Raw genomic sequence first — 21,913 nt, forward strand, 5'->3', positions numbered from 1 at the left:
GTATATCTTCACATAACATCACATCAAACTCGTCCGCCCACCAATCTCCTGATTCGCCTCTCCACTCGGCATCTCACCATTTCTACCCTGCACGAATTCTCTATAGATATTCGCTAACCGCCTTCGTTCCTGCGCACTAATACTGCTCTTGGTACTTGCAAGACTCTTCTCGATATGCTTCCACTCAATAACCACTTTCTCTTGCTCCTGCTTTTCCTTTTCAATCTCATCACTCTGCTCTTTCGTAGTGCCGAAAGCCTGTCCCTTGAGTGCTGTCTTCTCCCTCCTCCGCGCTAATTTGAGTTCGTCGAGTTTTGCGACAATCACGGCGCGAGGATCTAAAGCGGTAGATGTCACGGATTGACGGGCTGTGGTATCTTCTTCTTTACCGTAGAGGAATTGGATGAAGTCGTGTTTATCATTTTTCTTAGTTCGTGAGCCACGTCTGTCGGAGTCAGGTTTTGTGCCATTGACTTTTGTGGTCTTGTTGTTATTCAGGTCGCCGAGCAGGTCGTGAATGGCTTCAAGGTGAGCATTATACATTAGTGCCTGTAGATCTGCGCCGCTGAAGCCCTCTGTGCCGCCTGCGATGTCTGAGAGGCGTGATGCGACATCGGGGGTTAGGTGGAGTTTTGTGCTCACTGCGCGGAGGATGTCGACTCTGTCGGAGTGGTTGGGCATGTCGCAGAGCAGACTCTTGTCTAAGCGTCCAGGTCGAAGAAGTGCTGGGTCGATGAGGTCTGGTCTGCTGGTGGCTGCTAGGACGTAGACGCCTTCCAAGCCTTCAGCACCGTCCATCTGTGTCAGCATTTGATTCACAACTCGGTCTGTTACACCTGTAGAGTCGTGTCCACGTTTTGGTGCGATGCTGTCGAACTCGTCGAAGAAGAGGACACATGGTTTTGCGGCTTGTGCGCGCTCGAAGAGATCCCGGACGGACTTCTCAGAGGCCCCGATGTATTTGTTGAGGATTTCGGGACCTTTCACAGAGATGAAGTTGAGGTTACATTCACCAGCGACAGCTGATGCGAGCAGTGTTTTGCCACATCCGGGGTAACCATAGAGCAGCAACCCTGATCGAAGGCGCAGAGGAGATCGAGCAAAGATAGGAGCATATTTGGTTGGGTAGAGAAGTGTTTCGAGTAATATGTTACGGGTTGTGGTAAGACCTCCCACTGAGCTAAAGGTTGTGCTGCTGTGTGTCAGGGTGACGTTCCGCAGAGACGAGGGGGTAAAGTTCTTGATAGCTGCATCAAAGTCGACTTTGCTGAGGGTAAGTTGAGAAGCTTCTGGATTGGACACATTTCGTATCAAAGCTTCGTTGCGAGCACGTGCAACCAAAAGATTAAGGTCTGCTGGCATGTACCCATCTGTTTTGCCGGCTATATCTAGTAAGTCCAGATTTGTCGAGGCATGGAACCCGTCTATTTGCTGTGCTGAATCAGATGAGGAGCCTGGTCGTGAAGTCGGGTTCGAGGGGTTCATCCAAGAAGAGTCTGCAATGCTACTTGAGTCGCTTATATGTCTGGAGTGCCCATTGGCCTGATGTCGAGCAACAGTATTTTCTGCTACTAGATGTTCTAGAATTTTGTTGCGGATATCCTTTGACGGTGCTGGTATAGATATGATCTCAGAGAAGACGTGGCCACCGATGATAACGTTGTTCAATGTATCTTTACCTTGTGCTGTTGCAAGCAATGCGACACCACTCTCCATGCTGCAGTATTGCCGGACGAGGGCGCAGAGTATCTCGGTGACTTGTCGACTACGACCATTGTCGTTTCCAACCTGAAGTTCAGTCTCGACTGGGCAGATCTTGTCGACATCGTCAAGTATTACTAGAGACTGTCCTCCAAGCCGCGCACACCAGGCTGCAGACACAAATAGCCTGGTCAACTCGTCCTTGATGCTCGATATCCGAGTTTCATCGTTCACAAGCTTCTGACATGAGAGGTAATTTACGTTGAAAAGGTATCCCTCCTGCAACTGATGACCGATATGTGCCGCGACCGAAGTCTTACCACAGCCAATGCCTCCAGTGAGCAGAACGGAGGAGCAGAGCGTTAGATTTGACATACACTGTTTAAGTGGTTTGTCAATACCAATGAGTTTTTTTGCGTCCTTAGGTAAAGTTCTTGCAAAGGTTGGGAAAAGCTTCGCGTTCTCGACAGGACGGGGTATTGAATCTTTTACGTCGTATTCCTGCTTTTGTTCGGCGCCAATAGCCCAGAGTCCTTCGTCCACATTTTGACCTGACGCCGAAAATCTTAAGATGCCGCCGTCGAAACTCGAGACATTTGGTGCATTGTTGGAAGGCGGTAGAATCATACCATCCGTCAATGGACCCGCTAGTAGACCTTCGTCGCCACCATGAGTTATACGTAAACGATCCACGACAGCTTGACGAGCACTTTGCGACTCGCCTCCGAATTTGATGGCATCGGGCTTCTTGGTCTTGTCAGCTAGGAAGGGAAAGAACAGAAACTTTCTAATCGCAGACCGCGGTTGAGGATCCGGAGCAGCATCAATTCTGAGTATCAATCCACTTAGTGAATCGACACCAAGTAGTAAGCTGAGAGTGGGAGATAGCACTGCGTGTTGGTCGGTCACCGGAGACACCCATGGCAATACACGTGCGACTAAGCGAGATGCTGGTCGACCGACAGTACTACTTTCTTCTTCTTTCAGACGATTAAGAACGTCTTGTTCTGGTGTGACTCGCAACGCAGCTGGCTTAATGACAGAAACTCTTGCGAATGCACAATTTTTCAGCGCATCAGAAGAGATAGTGGCTTTGCTAAGCCATATAGTCAATCCCTCCACGACCTCAGCAGGTTGTATAAAGTCCGTTGCTATCGTGTAATCCAGTCCACGCACGAAAGCAGCTTCCTTAGTACGAGCTGGTCTGCGCGATGTGCCCGTCTTGACACTGGTCTCACTTTTGACGCTGCGCTTACTGATGGTGCTTCTTGTATCTGTACGCATATGCCTTTGAGCCTTCTGTTGCGCTTTCGGTGCCACAATTACCTCGGCGTCACCAGCAATTTTTGCGAATGGGGAGGTTGAAAACAGTGTAGGCGCCAGTGATGTGACAACTATATTGGCAGTCGAAGTCGGAGAGAGATGTAGCGTCAGTGGATGGGCGTGATTTGGCTCACTCTTCCCCTTCTCGGTATAAGTTGGATTGGGTAGTGCTCGAATTTGAGACAGAAAGTTGAGCTCGAGAAAGGTTGCGTGTAGTTCGATGACTTCCCAGTCAGCCGGTGTTGAAGGCTCGATGTTGACGGTATGTGCTAGAGGAGGGTCCAGGTGGACCATCAATCCAATCTGTTGACCTTCTACCAATCCCAGTGTCCTTGCAAACGTAGCATCAACCTCGACAGTCTGAACTTCAGTCTCTCTGCCACTTCGTGTCCTCTCTTGATTCAAGATTGAGCTCGGCCTTGTCCTGCTGGGCATGCCTGTCCATCCTGCGAACGCTGTTCTTTGAACTTGGGTGCTAGAAACTGATCCTGAAGATGATATCTGCGATCGGTATTGCATCTCAACCACGACATCTTGTACAGGTGTATTCGTGTTGGAGATAAGTGCTATCAAACTAGGTGGTAAATTGACCAAGCAGTTCTTCAGAGAACTAAATACCACATCTACTCTCACAGTTCGCGACATCTTTCTGTGGTGCCCACTAACTGGTCTTTTACCGCAGTACCCGTACTACTAAAAATCATATCGAGACAGCAGTACTGTTAGTATGTAAAATGTATCCATGGCCATCTTGAAAGTCGATCAGGGTCCACATTCTCAATCGTGAATACTTGAGCACAGCAAGTTTTCGACTTTGCAAGCCTCGGTATGGTATCGAGACAGCATTCGTGTACATTAGACACAACCGTAATTCTGTTACGGCGCAGGAAGGTATATCTCTCAGCTCACCGCGAATGGCCGCATATCTCCATATAGAGAGGCTTGTCAGCAGCTACCGTCCGTGTTTAACCTTTACTTCCGCGGCATGCGACTTTCGAAGGTCCTTACCGAGTTGAGTTTAGTGGACCTGACGCGTCAAGTGCGCGTCGAACGCGCCCACTTCTTGAGTTGTGTTGCTCCTTGCTGAACTCGAAATAGACGTGCTTTACCAAGCAACCACCTTGAACCCCGTACTTGACCAAGGCAATGGCGCTACTTCAATATCGTGCGCCAGCTGATTATGAAGCACAACTTGCAGCCTTCGAGTCGTTCTTGGACAAGTTCGAGCTCAAACAATCTGCAACGGATCAAGCCGCAGATGCGATCAATGACCTTCACCTCGATGGCGACGCAACAAGCGACGAATATGATTTTATGGACGATGTCGAAGGCGTAGAGGATGGGGAGCGACCGCGACAGCAACCACGTAAGAAGTACATGGATATGTTACAGAAAATCGCGGATCGGGAACGCAGCAATATATTGATTGAGCTTGATGACCTGAAAAGCTTCGAAGAGTCTTTAGGAACAGACGTGACTCTAAAGCTCGTCGACTCCATCATGAAGAACACTAAGCACTATGTTGACCTCTTCTCGTACGCTATCGATAAACTTATGCCTAAAGAGAGCAAGGATATTACATTCAAAGACGATGTATTGGATATCATCATGTCGCAACGGCAGAAGCGGAATGAGACAATGCGTGAGGGTGCTGAGGTCAATGGCGAGTCACTCGCCGATGCCTCCACTTTTCCTCCAGAGTTGACGCGGAGATATACATTGAATTTCAAACCCGTCTCACAATCGACATCCAAATCAAAGGCACTAGCAGTACGACAGGTTCGCGGTGAGCATCTCGGAAAGCTCATCACTGTCAGGGGCATCACTACCAGGGTCTCGGATGTGAAGCCATCCATTCAAATACAAGCCTATACCTGCGATACTTGTGGTTGCGAGGTGTTCCAACCTATAACAACAAAACAATTTACACCTATGTTCATTTGTCCATCTCCAGCCTGCACAGAGAATGCGACCAAAGGCCAGCTGTTTCCTTCCACTCGAGCCTCCAAATTCGTGCCGTTTCAAGAGGTCAAAATCCAGGAGATGGCAGATCAAGTACCTGTGGGACACATTCCGAGAACATTGACAATACAATGTCACGGATCCCTAGCTAGACAGATCAACCCAGGCGATGTTGTGGATATAGACGGCATCTTTCTTCCAACACCATACACTGGATTCAGAGCCATCAGAGCTGGCCTTTTGACTGATACATATCTTGAGGCACAAAATATCACCCAACACAAAAAAGCATATCAAGACTTGAGATCTGACCCTCGTGTCATCAAAAAGATTGAATCACACAAAGCCAGTGGACAAATGTACGAATACCTCGCCAAGTCTATCGCTCCAGAAATCTATGGTCACCTAGATGTCAAGAAGGCTTTGCTCTTGCTTCTGATTGGCGGCGTCACGAAAGAGATGGGAGATGGCATGCGGATTCGTGGTGACATCAACGTCTGTCTGATGGGCGACCCTGGTGTAGCTAAATCCCAGCTATTAAAGTACATTTCCAAGGTAGCCCCTCGAGGAGTTTACACGACCGGTCGAGGTTCAAGTGGTGTCGGCCTCACCGCAGCCGTCATGCGTGATCCCGTCACAGACGAAATGGTACTCGAAGGAGGTGCCCTTGTGCTTGCAGACAACGGTATCTGCTGCATAGACGAGTTCGACAAAATGGACGACGGTGACCGAACCGCTATTCACGAAGTCATGGAACAGCAGACTATTTCCATAAGCAAGGCTGGCATTACAACAACGCTAAACGCCAGAACTTCAATCCTAGCTGCAGCCAATCCCCTATACGGTCGATACAATCCTCGCATCTCGCCTGTTGAAAACATCAACCTTCCCGCCGCACTTCTATCACGTTTCGACGTCCTCTTCCTCATTCTTGACACACCCTCTCGAGAAACAGATGAAGAACTGGCCGCTCACGTTACTTATGTGCACATGAACAACGAGCATCCTCAAACTGAAGGTGTAGTCTTCGCACCTCACGAAGTTAGACAATATATCGCTCAAGCAAGAACGTACCGTCCAGTCGTGCCGAAGGCCGTGAGTGATTACATGGTTGGAGCTTATGTGAGAATGCGTCAACAACAGAAGCGCGACGAAGGAGGCAAGAAGCAGTTCACGCACACATCACCACGAACACTACTTGGCGTTCTCAGAATTGCGCAGGCCCTGGCACGACTCAGGTTTGCTCAGGAGGTCGTCAATGAGGATGTAGACGAGGCTCTACGATTGGTTGAGGTCAGCAAGGCGAGTCTGCACAATGATCAACGTGGCGGCGGTGATCAGACTGTGAGCAGCAAAATCTACGATTTGATCCGGAGCATGCGAGACTCGGGAGCTGCCACTGTCGGAGCTCGTGGTGAACTGAACATGGAAAGAATCAGGCAGACGGTGATAGGCCGTGGCTTCACAGAAGAGAACCTACAAAAGACACTCGACGAGTATGGCCTACTAGATGTGTGGCAGATTGCGAACAATGGCACGAGGTTGGTTTTCATCGAGGCGGACGACGACATGAACGACGATGAGTAGACTGGCGAGGACACAGTGATAGCGCAGGCGTTGTTGGACAAAGCGGATTGTTTTGTGTTGCTAACGCCCTTCTCGACATTGCTGGTAGGCATATCTGACAGAGGCGATGGAGAATAGCGAATTTATACCAGGATAGTTGTTGCTAAACTTGAAACGTTACAAATCGAGTTTAGCCTGTAGAGATGCGGCTGCTGATGATTTTCGGGGCCAAATTGTCGCTCCAGCAAGTACGGCCAAGCCTCTGCCAAGGACTCAGCCCCACAAGCGTGCTTGTAATTGACCTCTTCTGGCTAGATCTTGGAACAAGTAAGCTGGTGTCTCGTTCAGCCGTGCACCCCCAAACCACCTTTTGTGGATAGTGCTGAGCAGAGGCAGTCCCAAGCGTCTCCAGGTTTGAGAACACCACTCACAAGGGCTGGACTTCTTACATTCCCTCATTTCAACTTCGCGGGCACGCGACATCTTGAAATCTATCACTTCATCTTCGACGACATCCCTGCAGCTTCAGCGATACATGTATGATTGATATTAATGAGTTTGTAAAGAGCTGTAATATTTGTCTCCTATTACAGACCAGGCGCTGGTCGCCATGGACAAATTGCAAAATTACCTGCCGACGACATCATCAGGTCAAAAAATTACCTTGAAGATCGCATTCTCGTATGGTTCCAGCTGTCGCCGCATGCTCACTGCTAATGATCTCAGATATTTCTTCGACTATGCAGTAGTGGCGTATGTACAGCAACCAGGGTTGTGCGCTTTTCTAACATATTCCCTAGGGTACTTGCCATTATTTATGCGATCCTCGACAAAATTCTAACACCATTTGCACAACACTTTTCGAGTCAGAATATTTCACTCCAATATCCGGTAGCAGATCCCGAGCGTATACCAATATGGATGTGCATGGTATATTCGTGTTTCTTTCCAGGGATACTCATTGCAGTTTATACACTTTTCATCGATGGCATCTTCAGCAAGTCCAAGCAGAATCTATCACGAGCCCGACGTTACACGTGGGGTGATCGAGTATGGGAGTTGAATTGTGGTATTCTTGGATTGTTTTTGGCTCAGGGGGCTGCATTCGTGATTACTGGTTCCCTGAAGAATTTGATTGGCAAGCCGCGACCGGACTTGCTTGCCAGGTGTAATCTTGATCCTGCTACTGCCGATGATCCTGGCCCACCAGCATATGGACTTCTGAATAGGACCTCGTGCAGGCAAGACGATATGTATATACTACAAGATGGTAGGATCGCACGACGTATGCTCTACGTGTTCGGCCTATACTAACTTTGAGCAGGCTTTCGGTCTTTCCCCTCTGGCCACTCGTCGAGCGCCTTTGCCGGATTGTTCTATCTCTCCTTGTACCTTGCAGCCAAGTTACATGTTCTTGACCAGAGAGGTGAGGTATGGAGGACGTTTGTAGTGCTGCTACCCACGCTAGCGGCTTCAATGATCGCTGGTTCGCGAATCATTGACGCTCGGCACCATCCCTTCGATGTTTTGTTCGGATCGGCCCTTGGCATACTATGTGGTTGGGCCGCATATCGACAGTACTTTCCTCCAGTCTCTCATACGTGGGAAAAGGGACGAGCATATCCTATACGAACCTGGGGTGTACCACTACGCCGACCAAATGGCACCGTTGGCACGGATGGAGAATTCTATCCACATAGCACGTCGAGGGTTGACCGAACCGCGAACACGATAGTAGATGATGAAGAAGATAGGCAGGCGTTGGTAGGCATGGAACCAATACGCAGTCAAGGATTCTCTGAGGCGGAAGCACCATCATTTCGACAATTTCAACAACGGACAGGAAGGCCAGGCCATAGTCACTCGGGAAGCGAGGACGACACTGACTATGATCACGCGAGAATGAAGGCAGGAAACACTCTGTCTGCTCCAGGTGAAGGACCAGTGCGGAGTCAAAAGAACATCCCTACGAACATCGGAGGAAACAACCCTTTCCGAGCACAAATCGAGCAAAACCAGACCATGAGAACAGTGACGGATGGCGATCTGGCACATCAAAGACCGCTGAAATGAGCTTTTATCTGATTGAATAGCGACCAGAACCATCGGCGAGGCGTTTCGGCGATAGGCAGAATTTATGGACACTATGATGAGTTAAATAGGTCGGCCATGCAAACTTTATGGACGTTTGAGGAGTTTGGAAGTTTTCTAGCAGGTATGGTCACCAGCACGATCCACACCTTCTGCTGGGTTTGTGTAATTCTACACGAGATACTCGTCAGTGTGAAATAGAAATGGTCTCTTTATATTTGCGTTCAGGAAAGCGTGTCCAGATGTTGAGTAGCTCAGGCTCCTTCCTCGTAACTAGATCACGGTGCTCCTGATTCGGCTTCTACAGCTCCATGACTTGCAAGTCAACCCACGTCCATGCTGTAGCAGTACTGATCGATACTTTCGAACTATTCTCTTGATTGGAGACGCAGATAGCTTGAAGTCAAGCGTTGTATGCCTGATTCAGACAATCATGGTTTTTCATTAATAGCTATCACTCCTTCACGAAAGTACACGAGAGAAGTAGCCGATGCCCATCTAGCACCTGAGAGGAGACGCTCAAGATCAATGCCAGCCACTTCTTTACCTCTCCATTTTTTCTCGCTGTACACACGTATTCGCGCAACTTCACTTCCGCAATCGAGTCGTTCCTTCTTCGGACACTGTGCCTCAAGCAGGTCTACATACCACATCACCGAAGCTGGTCCTCGGCTCTACGATATTACCTCATACACTGCAGCCATGACTGATGAAGCAGTACTAAGTGGTATTTGGTGTCCAACGCAGCTGCGGAACTATTCCGGTCCAGATTGAATATGAAGCTCGACCTGGCGTCGCTCTCGAAGGTGGCATTCTGAACAGATTCTGAGTACTGTGCACGTATACTCACTACTGCGATGGCTCCACCATCATCAACACCCAACAATGGCACAGCGTATGTCAACGGCAAGGTATATACCGTCAACGAAAAGCAGCCATGGGCAGAAGCTTTCATCGCAAGTCAAGATGGCTATTTTATCACGATTGGCAGTACGGCGGAAATTGAAGCACAGGCGCGGCAGCAAAAGCTGACGGTATATGATTTACGGGGTCACTTTGTGATGCCTGGCATCCACGATGCCCATGTCCACCTTCTCATGTCGGCTCTGGCAGACAGCTCGCAGATTCGAATGCCACCAGAGCTCACACCCTCAAACGTAGCTGAAGAGCTAAAGAAAGGCAAGTGTTTGTGCAAATATGGCCACGCCAACCAGGACTGGCTGGTAGGTCATAGCTACATGGTCGAAAACTTCAGTTTGGAAGCTCTCGATAAGGATTTTCCCGACACGCCAGTTGTGATCCGTGCTGGTGCTGGACACAGTGCATACCTCAATAGCGAGGCTTTGAGACGATCAGGATACAATATTGAGTCAGAGCCTGACGCACAAGGTGCGACGTATTTTCGAGACGATCAGGGGCGGCTGACAGGCGAGATGGCTGAGAACGCTATGAGCAAAGTGATGACCACCCTTCCGCAACCCAACCTTGCACACGTCAAGAGAGTACTGATGTCCGGCATCAAGAGACTACACCAAGCGGGTGTAACCAGCTGTCAAGAAGCGTCAGCAAATACGATCATGCTACAGGGTCTGCGCGAGCTCGAGCGAGAAGGGAAGCTAAGCATAGATATCCAAACTCACATCGTCTATGCACCAGACTGGATCGGCGAGGAACGCGCAGAAACCCTCCATAAAACCCTTGACGAAGCCAAAACATACGCCTCTAAACACGTCGACACACGCTTCGTCAAGATAATCCTCGACGGCGTCCCCCTAGCACCATATCACACCCACGCAGCACTAAACTCAGACGGCAAAGTCGACGAATCCAAGCTCCTCACCCTCAACGTCCACGAAGCAGTACGAAAATACGACGAGCGCGGCATGACAATGAAAATCCACTGTACCGGCCACGGCAGCACGAGACTTGCCCTAGACGCCTTTGAAGCAGCCAGGAAACATAATCCCAAAGGCCCAAAACACGAAATCGCTCATTGCTCAGGTGTCCACGACGACGAATACCCCAGATTCAAGGCGTTGAATGTGACAGCTGAGATGAGCCCCGCTTTCTTCTTCGTACATCCCATCACCCAGGCGAGCGGTGGTCTAATGGACTGGAATTTTCCGAAGATGCTAGCCGCGGATGCGCAGATAAGTATCGGGAGTGATTGGGGCGCAGGGGCAAGTCCGGACCTGCTACCTGATGTGGCGAAAGTCGTTGATATTGTTGGAGGTGGAGACAGGAACTTGGGCGGAGAAAAGTTATGTCGTATGCTGACTTTGGCGGGTGCTGAGGCTGTTGGTCGGGAGAAGGAATTGGGCAGTATTGAGGTAGGGAAGAAGGCGAACTTTATTGCTGTTGATAAGGATTTAAGTCAAGGTGATTTTGAAGGCGCGAGTGTGCTTACGACGTGGTTTGAGGGTGAGATTGTGTACGAGAAATCATAAAGACAAATGGAACACGTATTCGAGACGGAGTGAGGTCAGCTGATACGCAGAGTTCACCTATATTGCTATGCTTCTCGTCAATCGCAATCAGATGGATATAGAAACAGTCTACTACACACCAAGCCCTCAGCACTATCTACGTATATGTACATACATATATACACATATACGTATAGCTTACAACGAGTACCTAAACTCCAAGTTCTGCCGTCAATCATATCACTAAACTCCACATCTACAATATGACCAAGGCCACCCTTCCCAGCCAGCACATCTCTCCTCCTGTTCTTCCAAACGTAGTAAAATCGCAACATCAGCGTCAACCCTATAGCCACAGCACAAGTCACAATGATCGAGATCTTAGCCGGGGTATAATCCGGCGCAGATTCCGCAGTGAAGGTCAACGGACCGACAATGTTTCCTAAGCAGAACGATATCAGCAGCGTCGCGTTCATTGTCACTTTCTTCGTGTGTCCAGCGTGATTGGCGCCGACCAGGGAGTAGAGGAGTGGGAGGGAGGCACCAATGCAGTTGGTCATGTAGTCTCCCATCAATCTGCCGGCTTTGTTGTCTGCTGGGAGGAAGGCTCGTGTAGCGCTCGAGGGCGAGTACTCCATAGAGTCATCACGATACTGCCGATATCAGGTGGAAGGCATCTTAGAGCTGTCCCGATTTTCCCTTTCGGCACGAGGACTTCAACTTGTCACACTTGAACTTCTGAGCCAGCTCGAGCATGCACTAGGGAGCACAGACAGAATCTATCGATGTTCAGGTATGTGCAGTTGCGTCAAGATCTGCTTGATAAGAGTGGATCTTTGAGCACTAAGAAGGGAGCTTTGCCGACATTCGTCATGTATTGTAGGAAGCGGCAACTCGTCACAAAGATGAAGAGGAGACTTACCACGCATTAAACATTCCATGTGAAGCGGCAGGGAAGGATATGCCTGAAGATCCGCGATCGACGCGTCGTGAACGACAAATCCTTCTGCCACGATGTTTGACTGAAGGTCCAAGGTCTCTTCACCAGGACTAGCTCCTCTACTTGCTACTCTTGTCATCATGGCTGCATAGTTGGCAGATCGACGAAGACGGTCTCGTGCGCCAAGTACCTCTTTCTTAAGTAAAGTAGTACCACAGCGTATGCATATTGTTGCTACACAAAGATACGAGCACTTTTCGACCTTCCTTTCAGCTCAATTCTTCCAAATCTTAACAGTTTTGTCTTTGCCTCCACTTCCTACCGCAGCACCATCGGCGCTCCAGTCAACAGCGAAGACTTCATCTTTGTGCCCAGGCAGGTCCTCTTTTAGCTTCTGTGTTCTCATGTCCCAAACTTTGAGAGTTGTATCTTTGCTAGCACTAACAAGCAGTCTGCTATCGGCACTCCAACAACACATATAGACGGCTCCGACGTGGCCTCTCAAAGTAGTGATGAACTTTCCGTCAATAGCATTCCAGAGCTTGACACTATTATCGAAGGATGCAGATGCGATGTAGTGGCCGTCCGGCGAGAAAGAGACGTGGTTGACCTGTTTCTGATGACCCAATAACCTGGCGAGGGGTTTAGGTGTGCTGTTACTATTTGGATCGAAAGATGACGGCTGCCAAAGGAAGATGGTGTTGTCGTCAGAGGCTGAAAGAAGCCGTTCTGTTATTACACCGTCAATACGAGCCGCAGATTCGAATCGAGACCTTGCAGCCACGACCTTGGCTTCTGTGCTAGCGGTCTCCGGGACTTTTTTTGTATGATCGTGATAGCCAGTACGAAGCACAAAATCCGTAGAGAGCGCTAGGTGGTTAACCCAGTGAGCATGAGCTGTCAATGTGTGTAAACAGTTCCATGACTTTGTATTCCACACTTTGATGGTCTTGTCCTGAGAAGATGTGTATATTCTGTGTATGCCACCCCACCTCACACACGTTATGCTCCCCTTATGGCCAGACAACGTTTCCTCAACTCTTCGTAACGGCACATCCCATATCCGAACAGTTGCGTCTTTCGAGGCGGATGCTAACCTTGGCTTACCATGCTGCTGTAAATGGTAAGGCTCCCATGCTATGCTGGTTATCCACTTCGTGTGACCTTTTAACGGACCTCCAAGTGCTTCCCCAGTCTTAACATCCCACAGGCGTACTGTATTATCCATACTGCCGGTTGCTAAAATCTTGCCATCAGGTGAGAACGACACCACCAGCACCCAGCTTGTATGGCCTTTTAGAGTGTTCTTCGGAGTCCCTGTCTCACAATCCCAGATCCTTGCCGTGTTATCACCACCACCAGTAGCTAATAATGAAGAGGTCGCGGGAGAAAACGTAGCAGCCAGGATAGACTCGCCATGACCAGATATAGATGCTGAGCAGCGAGATACTGGTCTTACTCTAAACACTGCTTGCGGCGCATATTGTAGGACTATAGCATCTTCTGTAGTCTTGAGTCCAGGCTTCAGGATCGATGTATAGATGTCTCTGTCCACGTCAAGTATGGAGGCTTCGTCACTTCCTGAATCTGGTGGACGCTGATTGAAGAAAAATCTATATGGGGTTCGTTCCGAGGCATCTTTGGCCTGTAGTGTGTTCAAGAGGTTCTCGAGGTTCTTGACTGTGGCTTGTTGTACATCTATCGCGACTGCTGGGCCTGCCGATTTGCCAGTTCCCTGGTCTATGAATTGTATGCGTATTGGGCCTAATCCTTCTGGTATGCGGGCTTCTTCTGCTTCTCTTTCTGCTTTCTCTGTCGCAGCAATCTTCTGCCGCTTGCTGGGTGGTGGCACAATCGTAGCCATTGTAGAATATGTTGCGTTTCAATCTTCAGTCAATTGCTGTACGAGATCGCATCCAACTACCACTGCCAAATTTATTTCAGCACTATCGATAAGAAGTTCAACTTTCATATCACCAAGGTCAAACGTTGCCGTCGCTGTGCTACCTTTCGATACAACCAGCGGCACCGAAGCTCTACACCAGCTTGGCTACGATGAGCAGTATTGGTATAAGAGATAGATTCAACGTAGTCATTTTGAAATAGAAAGATTCTCGTTGCGAAGTGTTTAATCTGTACAAGATACAAGAGCGTGACTGGGCTTGCGGAGTAGAAAAGTGTTTGGGTATCGTGCCCACCTCAACCATTATCTGCCTGCTAGAACGACGGAGTATAAAAACAAATTGGTCATAAACAACGACCTAATTTTTTGAAGCTCGACCGATGGCGAACACAACCACGATCACGGCCGCCAGTGTTGCAATAGCTCCGGGCAGAAGAAGCTCGTTCGGCACACCAGGAATAACCTCTTGCTTTTGTTGCCGTTCCTGCTTCTGAGCAAAGTCCCTGAGAGGAGAACGAGGTCGACTGCGTATTTCATCATCACCTTCAATGACTGCCTTCGTTGTTGATTCTGGCGGGCTTAGTGGTGGTGCTGGATTCAGTGTGATAGGCACAGCCGGTTGTGACGGATCATGTACGAAAAGGTCGACTTTATCTCTTTGAGACTTGCTGGCAATCTCTATGGCATCCTTGAGATCCTGATCAGTAGTTATTGAGACGACGTCGCCATCGTTATCCATGTAAGACATAGCGAAGCTCTCTCCGCCAACCGCCTCGAGCTCGTTACCCAGCTTGCTTCGGACGTGGTTCTGTAAATTTTGAATGCCTTCATTGGCAATGATTTGCATCCGGTGCACTCGTCCTGACGGAGCTTTGAATTTGAATGGAAAAGGTAGGGTCTGTGGCTCTTGAGCTGGAAGCGGAGACTCAGGCATGATTTCAGACTGATCATCGGCACCTGTATGTGAAGCCGAGTCCTGGGGCATGACACTATCTCCCCGTTCAATAGTTGGACGGATATCTGATTCCATGATGGACCTAATACCCGGTGTCGTGGGCCGGTGTGAGCCCTCACCAGACATCATCGACTCTGTGTCACCATCTCCCATGGACATCCAAAATTTGTTCCATGCTGGACCTTCTTCTCCACCAGATCCCATGGTATTGATCTGCTCTAGGGTGGCATAGGTGAGCTTAAGGACGTCAACCATGCCAACGATTTCACCGCCGTCATTCATGACTGGAAGGTTGAGATAGTGTCCGTCGTGCATTTTCCGAAGGGCGGCTTGGATGCTCATGTCGGAGGGTGCAAAGTCGGGATGAGGTGTCATGACACGAACGACACTACAGGTAGAAGGGTCCAAACCAGGCGCGATAACACGCAGGACCACGTCTTTGCTGGTGAAGATGCCAGTGATAGATCCCTGGTCTTGCACAAGGACAGCGGTAGTATGATTCTCTTTCATCAATTGAGCCGCCTCCTTCACCGATGTTCGAACCGACACTGTGGTCGGAGGTGTGCCATTAAGGACTGAATCGAGAGTAGGACCCGACATTTTCTGCCGTAATGCTTCGACATAGGCGATGATCTGTTGCGGCTGGCTAGATCCAAGTTCCGACTGAACACCTTCAAGCGCATCGTAAAGCTTTCGTGACGAGCTATATGCTCGTTCCAACTTCTCCATAGCCTCATAGAAACACTTTGTGATGTCTAAAATGCCGGAGATGTCTTGGTTTTCGTCCATCACGGGCAGGTGTCGGAAGCCTTTTCTGACCATCAGGTCTAGAGCATCTGTAGCACTTGTATCTGTTCTTGCACACAGGGGATTCTTGGTCATGATTTGTTCGATAGTCACTTCTCTTGCCTTAATACCAGCGCCAACCACTCGGAATGCCAAATCTTTCGCTGTAAATATGCCTGCGATTCTCTCGTCGTCGTCTGTAACCAGTACACAATCTTCTCTTTTCGCAGCCATTAGCTGAGCAGCCTCGGCAACGGTGGTATTAGGCTTGATCTGTAGAGCTGGACTGGGTTTGAGAGCCAATACTGTGCCTGGTGGTGCCTTTCGTGAATGACGAGCTTTTGAAGATGCACCCTTCTTTCTGTTGAGGTTCGCAGCCATCTTCTCTCGAATGGCCTACTCTATTGATTAGCTGCCTGCCAACATAAGGAGGAGTTCCATGGCCTCCTGCCAATAAGATAGGACTACACACGTACCTCGTCTCTCTTGCTCTGCTTCTGCCGACTTGCTGATATCGTCGAGTGACCAGACATTTCGCTGGGTACTGATTCTAGTTTCGGCCTGGGTATCCCTGACGACGGGCTGTTCTCGAAAGGTATGTTCGCCCGCTTACTTGTGGGGGTACCACGAAGAGTACCAGCCGGGGCAGACATGGTGTACGACTTGTTCAATGCACAAGGTGTCTGCTTCGCAATGAGCAGGATGGCTGACTTGTTTCATGTAGGCCTTCCAGAAGATATCAATCTTGGGCTAATTGGCTCTCCGACTCAGCTCCACCAAGCGCTGTAAACAAAAGGCATTGGCAACCGGACCGACAAGTACGTCACGTGAACCTGACGAAAAGGTCGCGCCTTCATGCCGTAATTCTTGGCGCGACGGGTGCCGCACAGTTTGAATTGACGCATTTCGGGTTGACGATCGCGACTTGGCTGTCATTTGTCAAAACCACACAATTGTCTATTGACTTCTGTCGAGTTTGCACAGAAGTCAGGCAAGTCCACCAACCACACAATATGGTCAAGAAGCGAGCGTCCAAGTTAGTCACAACCACGAGGCGGGAACGAGGATGCGCAAGTACTGATTTTGGTGCAGTGGACGAAACAAGAAAGGCAGAGGTCACGTAAAGCCAGTCAGATGCAGTAACTGCTCGAGATGTACGCCAAAGGACAAGGCCATCAAGAGATTTACTATCCGAAACATGGTCGAATCAGCTGCTATCCGTATGTCGAATTGAAGGTGGATTTTGTGGGAAAGAGAAATTAATAAAGCTGGACAGGTGATATCTCCGATGCCTCAGTTTTCACCGACTACGCCGTTCCAAAGATGTACCTCAAGTTGCAATATTGTGTCTCCTGCGCTATTCACGGAAAGATCGTGCGGTATGTTGAGGAATCTGCTCGAGGGTGATCAAAGAATGAAGTACTGATATGTTGGACACAGAGTGCGATCACGAGAAGGCCGACGAAACCGAGCACCTCCACCAAGGATTAGGTACAACAAGGATGGCAAGAAGGTCAACCCACAGCAAGCCGCTAAGACCGCCTAAGTGTGTGGAAGTTTGACCTGTTGCATGGAGAATTCAATGTGGTACGGCTACCAAGTTCTGCACAACGTTGCAGTATAGCGAATAATGTGAACCAAGGAGCGATCGTCGCCAAGAGCATTGAGCCATGGTGAATCAGATATCAAGTCTCTGTCCAAGAATGGAAGCATGGGTCTAGACGCAACACAGAGGCATATTCGCAAGCGTCAAGAAAAGATGCACACACTTGCACGGCAGAACGTCGAAAGTGAACACAAATACAACCATGTCAAGCATGCCGATCCTATCTACTGGTTTTGATGTCCGATATAAATGGTGTTGTCGCCGTGGATCTTGCGTCTTCTGTCTGACATCCTTGAATGGGTAGCTCCTATGCCAGAATGCTGGGGGACTGTAGAACACGATATGGTCACCATCACCCAATCTTGCTCGTCCCATCTCCAATTGTGCTTCTATCTCCTTATTTCCAAAGCAGGCGACTGCTGACTATATTGATCTGCTGCCAGCCTTTCCTCAGAATGTGTCTGTAGTGAAGCACTGACACACATGATGCATTATGATGAGTCCGAGAAAGTACCTGATGGCTGTAGTAACACGATCTCTACGTCAATTCATTGTTGCTGTAACGAACAAGCAGCGAAGACTTCCCAGCTATAAGTTTTAAGCCTTTGAATTCCGACGTACTGTGGAATATGAATAGCAAACCACACAAACACTGGTTACGGTCAACCGGCAGTGTCGCGCTTGTGAAGCTCGGGCAAGAGGCTCCAACGACGGCCTTGGCAAATAACTTCACGTCGTCAGTGTATTGTCCCTAGTCGATGAGGGCAAGCTTCAAGCCGTGTCTATACACTCTCTAAGTCCTGCACAAAACCAGCAGCTCCAAGTGTCTGCTCTGAAGTATCACTATATACGACATACAAGGCACTAATCGTCATATTCGTCGACTGAGGGTGCGCTCAACATAGCGCTTCTGGCATTCACTTGTACCTCTCGTCACTCTTGTCGATACCCGACCTCCACCATGAACCCCCTTAGACAAGCCGCCACGCGGTCGACAAGGCCAGCTTTCACAACAAGAATCGTCTCTAGACCGACGTCCTCTGTCAAACAGTACTCGACCACACCACGGCTCCTTGCCACAACAGCACAGACGAAGGGCGATCACAACGCGGTACACGCCGAGCACGATCCACACCACGACTCCCACTACGATCCACCAGGAGGCTGGCTATGGGGGCTAAGACCAGGAGAGAAGGCAGAGAGAGAAGGATGGGAGATACCCCTCTATTTCGGATGTGCTGGTTATGTGATTGCAGTCATTGCTTATAGTATGAAGGAAGATACTTCGTAAGTGAAGGGCCACCAGCTTCGCACAGAGTCTAGAGGCGCGCTTTGGACAAATTAATAACAACGTACACAGGATACAAACGTGGGCTTTAGAAGAGGCCAGAAGACGATTGGAGGCCGAGGGCATTCTGGAGGACCCAGACAACAAGCCAAGCTCAGGAATATAAATCGGGCTTCTGGAGAAAGCAAAGAAACATTAGACAAGTTATTAGGTGGTGGCTTTAGAGCAACAATCATTGGCTGTACATACGCTATTACACCCTTGTCGCAGGAAAGGCACTTCGATATAAGCACGTTGACAAAGACATGGTCAGATGGCGTTTGTGGCGCGCAAGCATGTTTTCCAAATTCATGGGCTCTCACAGTAACTATTGCATCCAGCTTTTTTGCGGTTGCCGATTCTATTCTTACACAATATGCTCATCTAGCTAATTTACAGGTCTATATCCTCCATCTCTTTCCTACATGTCTTCCCATACTCGATTCTCATCACCAATCGCTTAGATTTCAGGGTATACGTCAGTCCTCCTCTCCAACGGAATCGTCTTCCTCGCATCATCCACAGCTTTTGTGTCGATTTCAAACGTCAACAATTCCGGCTCTCTCGCACCCTCCTTCTCGCTCTTCTCATCTTCCACTTTGCTCGCCCTCGTCACGACTCGCCCCTTCGGGTCTATAACGATACTATCACCATAACTCACCCTCTTCTCGTTATGCCGTCCACACTGCGCCGCAGCAACGATATAACACTCAGTCTCAATCGCACGGGCTCTAAGGAGTATCTCCCAGTGACCCAGCGCGCCTGTGGGAACAGTAAACGCCGATGGATAAACGATAATATTAGCACCAAGACGACGGAGCCGTATCGCCGGTTCCGGGAAGCGTAGGTCGAAGCAGATCTGCGAGCCAACTTTGCCGAGGACCGTACTATACGGCTCCACGATCGTATTCCCAGCCTGGATGGTCTTGTTTTCTTTCATGACAGGACCACCCGACTCACCAAGGTCGAGGTTGAAGAGGTGGAGCTTGGTGTAGCGAGTTTCCTCTAGGATCTTGCCACTGGGAGATATCCATAGTAAGGTGTTCAGTATTCGAGACGAAGGTGGGTTCGTAGGTTCGTGCAGGCCAACTTGGATCGAGATCTTGTGCTGTCGAGCTTCATCTTGGAGGCCACGGACAAATTCAGACTCGTGTATTGTCTTGGCGAGGGATACTGATTCTTCGGGGCCACTGCCGATGTAATCTGATCCTTCGGGGAGGAAGAGTGCCTATAAATGACACGAGTAGTAAGCATAGCTGATTCGTGATAGGGGACTGGATGCCAAGCTCGCCGGAAGTGCAGGAAATGTATAGATGCACGTGGCGAAATGCCATTTAACAGCATCGCGAACCAATGGGACTTGGCTCTGGTCTCGATATACATGCGTCCCAAAAGATCTGTTTACCTTTGCACCCGCATCAGCTGCTTTCTTGACCAGTTTCTGACATTGAGCCAGGTTGTGGCTCATGGAGGAAGTGGAACATATTTGTCCTATGGCCTACGATGATCGTATCAAGATTAGACAAATTTCCAGAGTTTACAGGCAGGTGACAAACATACAGCGAGAACCATCCTCTTCATTAATAGAAAATACAATTAGAATAATAATAGACAACCACAAGATGATATGCAATCGTTGCAGGGATTTGTAGAGCATGGATTCGACTGGTCATAGAACCAGCGCTCGGTCCATCTTATCCCGAGCCAAATATCATGTCGCGACCGCGACGCGTCGCACTACAGCTATCTTGCACTTTGCTATCTTGCGACATGAACCAGAGGACCACACTACAACGTCAAAACCGCGAACTAGCACTGACAGATATCTGCTCGTGGCTGTGTGTATCGACTTCTCGAGCATTAGAGTACGGCTCAGTTTCCGGTTCGGCCTTGATGCCTGCAGCTGATCTTAGTCGTATATGCTGTGGTTTGTGTGCCAGTCCGACCAGGACGTTACGGCTCGAACTCAGCGACGACTAGATCAATAATCCTGGCGAAATTTTGTACTTGATTGTCTGGCAAGAACCATTATCGTATAAGAGTCGATTCAAGACCAGGATATGTGGAGTCGTGCCTGTAATGGACTGGCACGGGTGAACTGTGACGTCTGGAGTTTACGTCCGCTCATTCGTGAACGTTGGACGACGGTGAATGTGGTCGTGCCCTGATCGGGCAGATGGATGCCAGATCATAGCTGCCCAAGAGAAGTTTGTTGCAGGGAAGTGCAAACGTCCTGTCTCGGTGAAGCCGTGCTTTCGGTACAGCCCTTCGCCGACAGAAGTTGCCGCGACGACGACAGGGAGATCATGAGAAGCTGCTTGCTCTAAACCCCAAGCTAGCAACATTGAACCTATACCTCGTCGTTGAAAGGTAGGTCTAACTGCTAACACCTCTAGCTCCCAGTATTGCGGCAGTTCTTCGAAGAAGGGGTTCTGACCGAGTAAATCCCAAAACTTTAGAAGCCTGGACTTATCGAAAGAACGATTCATATTGAAACATCGTCTATATAGACCCTCCACGTACAATGCAAGTTGCTCAAATCCTGTCAGTGTCAGTTACACGATAGGAGATTCAGAAGTGGATGTCTACCATTGCCTAGTATCGAGCTCGGCAGGTTGTGTAATGTTGATGTATGCATAGTATCAGACCAGAATGCAAATCCCACAATTAACTCTCTCCCAGGCCACGAACCATCCGCTGCGTCTTCAATGGCAACAATCAGTCTATCTCCAGCAAAGTAACGCTTTCTCGTCCGGTGGAGGTAGTTAGCTCGATGACTCGAAGGGTAGTACTCGCGACGAGGCGCAATATACTGTATTATCTCGTCGTTCCACAGTGCTTCTGCGCCAATATCTGCAATGTAAGGCAAATCGGAAATTGAGCCTTCACGAAGGTACATAACGATAGCTGGTAACGAATGTGGCAATATCAAAACTCAAAAAACCATACAAGTAACACAACGTAAACGGTGAAGAAGACTTTTTCTGTCTGCAGAGCGGATTGATACAAGTTTGAACAGAACTGTATTAAGACATTCTGAAGTGACCAGAGCTCGTTTTCGGAAGCACAACACGTGGGAGTGGGTTTCCGGACACGCCCTACATTGCTGTCGTGTGCAAGACAAGCATGGGAACGAAATGGCGGTAAGGTGACGTTAAAGAACCAGAGGAAGAGAATACCCATATCGTGAGTCGGAGCAATGGGCGGTATCGTGAAAGTGGAGCTCCTGGGGTGTTGAGCTGCAGCAGCGGCCGAGCACGGGCTTGTCTATCGTTCCTGCATATTATCAACACACAGTGCCCCACCACGGATAGCCAACCAGCGAAC

At 49.2% G+C, this 21,913-nt stretch overlaps 8 protein-coding genes across 8 annotated transcripts; 4 read left to right on the forward strand and 4 right to left on the reverse strand.

The window, feature by feature from the left end:
* Nucleotides 1–18: 18 nt before the first annotated feature.
* Nucleotides 19–3,669, reverse strand: PEX1 (Peroxisome biosynthesis protein pex1; the record flags this gene model as incomplete). The annotated part of the gene is made up of 1 exon (XM_064899987.1): nt 19–3,669. One exon carries the CDS (start codon nt 3,667–3,669, stop codon nt 19–21), a length of 3,651 nt encoding a protein of 1,216 aa, XP_064753299.1.
* Nucleotides 3,670–4,170: 501 nt separating this feature from the next.
* On the forward strand, nt 4,171–6,573 carry mcm7 (DNA replication licensing factor MCM7; the record flags this gene model as incomplete). Its single annotated transcript, XM_064899988.1, has 2 exons — nt 4,171–4,810; nt 4,979–6,573. The coding sequence occupies 2 exons, from the start codon at nt 4,171–4,173 to the stop codon at nt 6,571–6,573; spliced, it is 2,235 nt and encodes a 744-aa protein (XP_064753300.1).
* A 2,927-nt stretch (nt 6,574–9,500) lies between these two features.
* LTR64_005651 (uncharacterized protein) lies at nt 9,501–11,090 on the forward strand (the record flags this gene model as incomplete). Its single annotated transcript, XM_064899989.1, has 1 exon — nt 9,501–11,090. The coding sequence occupies one exon, from the start codon at nt 9,501–9,503 to the stop codon at nt 11,088–11,090; it is 1,590 nt and encodes a 529-aa protein (XP_064753301.1).
* Nucleotides 11,091–12,283: 1,193 nt separating this feature from the next.
* On the reverse strand, nt 12,284–13,873 carry RSA4 (ribosome assembly; the record flags this gene model as incomplete). The annotated part of the gene is made up of 1 exon (XM_064899990.1): nt 12,284–13,873. One exon carries the CDS (start codon nt 13,871–13,873, stop codon nt 12,284–12,286), a length of 1,590 nt encoding a protein of 529 aa, XP_064753302.1.
* A 397-nt stretch (nt 13,874–14,270) lies between these two features.
* On the reverse strand, nt 14,271–16,306 carry LTR64_005653 (uncharacterized protein; the record flags this gene model as incomplete). The annotated part of the gene is made up of 2 exons (XM_064899991.1): nt 14,271–16,049; nt 16,130–16,306. 2 exons carry the CDS (start codon nt 16,304–16,306, stop codon nt 14,271–14,273), a joined length of 1,956 nt encoding a protein of 651 aa, XP_064753303.1.
* Nucleotides 16,307–16,666: 360 nt separating this feature from the next.
* RPS26 (40S ribosomal protein S26) lies at nt 16,667–17,199 on the forward strand (the record flags this gene model as incomplete). The annotated part of the gene is made up of 4 exons (XM_064899992.1): nt 16,667–16,689; nt 16,746–16,873; nt 16,930–17,032; nt 17,094–17,199. The coding sequence occupies 4 exons, from the start codon at nt 16,667–16,669 to the stop codon at nt 17,197–17,199; spliced, it is 360 nt and encodes a 119-aa protein (XP_064753304.1).
* Nucleotides 17,200–18,220: 1,021 nt separating this feature from the next.
* LTR64_005655 (uncharacterized protein) lies at nt 18,221–18,713 on the forward strand (the record flags this gene model as incomplete). Its single annotated transcript, XM_064899993.1, has 2 exons — nt 18,221–18,546; nt 18,620–18,713. 2 exons carry the CDS (start codon nt 18,221–18,223, stop codon nt 18,711–18,713), a joined length of 420 nt encoding a protein of 139 aa, XP_064753305.1.
* A 333-nt stretch (nt 18,714–19,046) lies between these two features.
* On the reverse strand, nt 19,047–20,054 carry NIT2 (Carbon-nitrogen hydrolase; the record flags this gene model as incomplete). Its single annotated transcript, XM_064899994.1, has 2 exons — nt 19,047–19,814; nt 19,992–20,054. 2 exons carry the CDS (start codon nt 20,052–20,054, stop codon nt 19,047–19,049), a joined length of 831 nt encoding a protein of 276 aa, XP_064753306.1.
* Between the last annotated feature and the right edge of the window lie 1,859 nt (nt 20,055–21,913).

This window comes from Lithohypha guttulata (genome assembly GCF_036872675.1).
Source record: "Lithohypha guttulata strain CCFEE 5908 chromosome Unknown scaffold_4, whole genome shotgun sequence".
Taxonomy (NCBI): domain Eukaryota; kingdom Fungi; phylum Ascomycota; class Eurotiomycetes; order Chaetothyriales; family Trichomeriaceae; genus Lithohypha; species Lithohypha guttulata.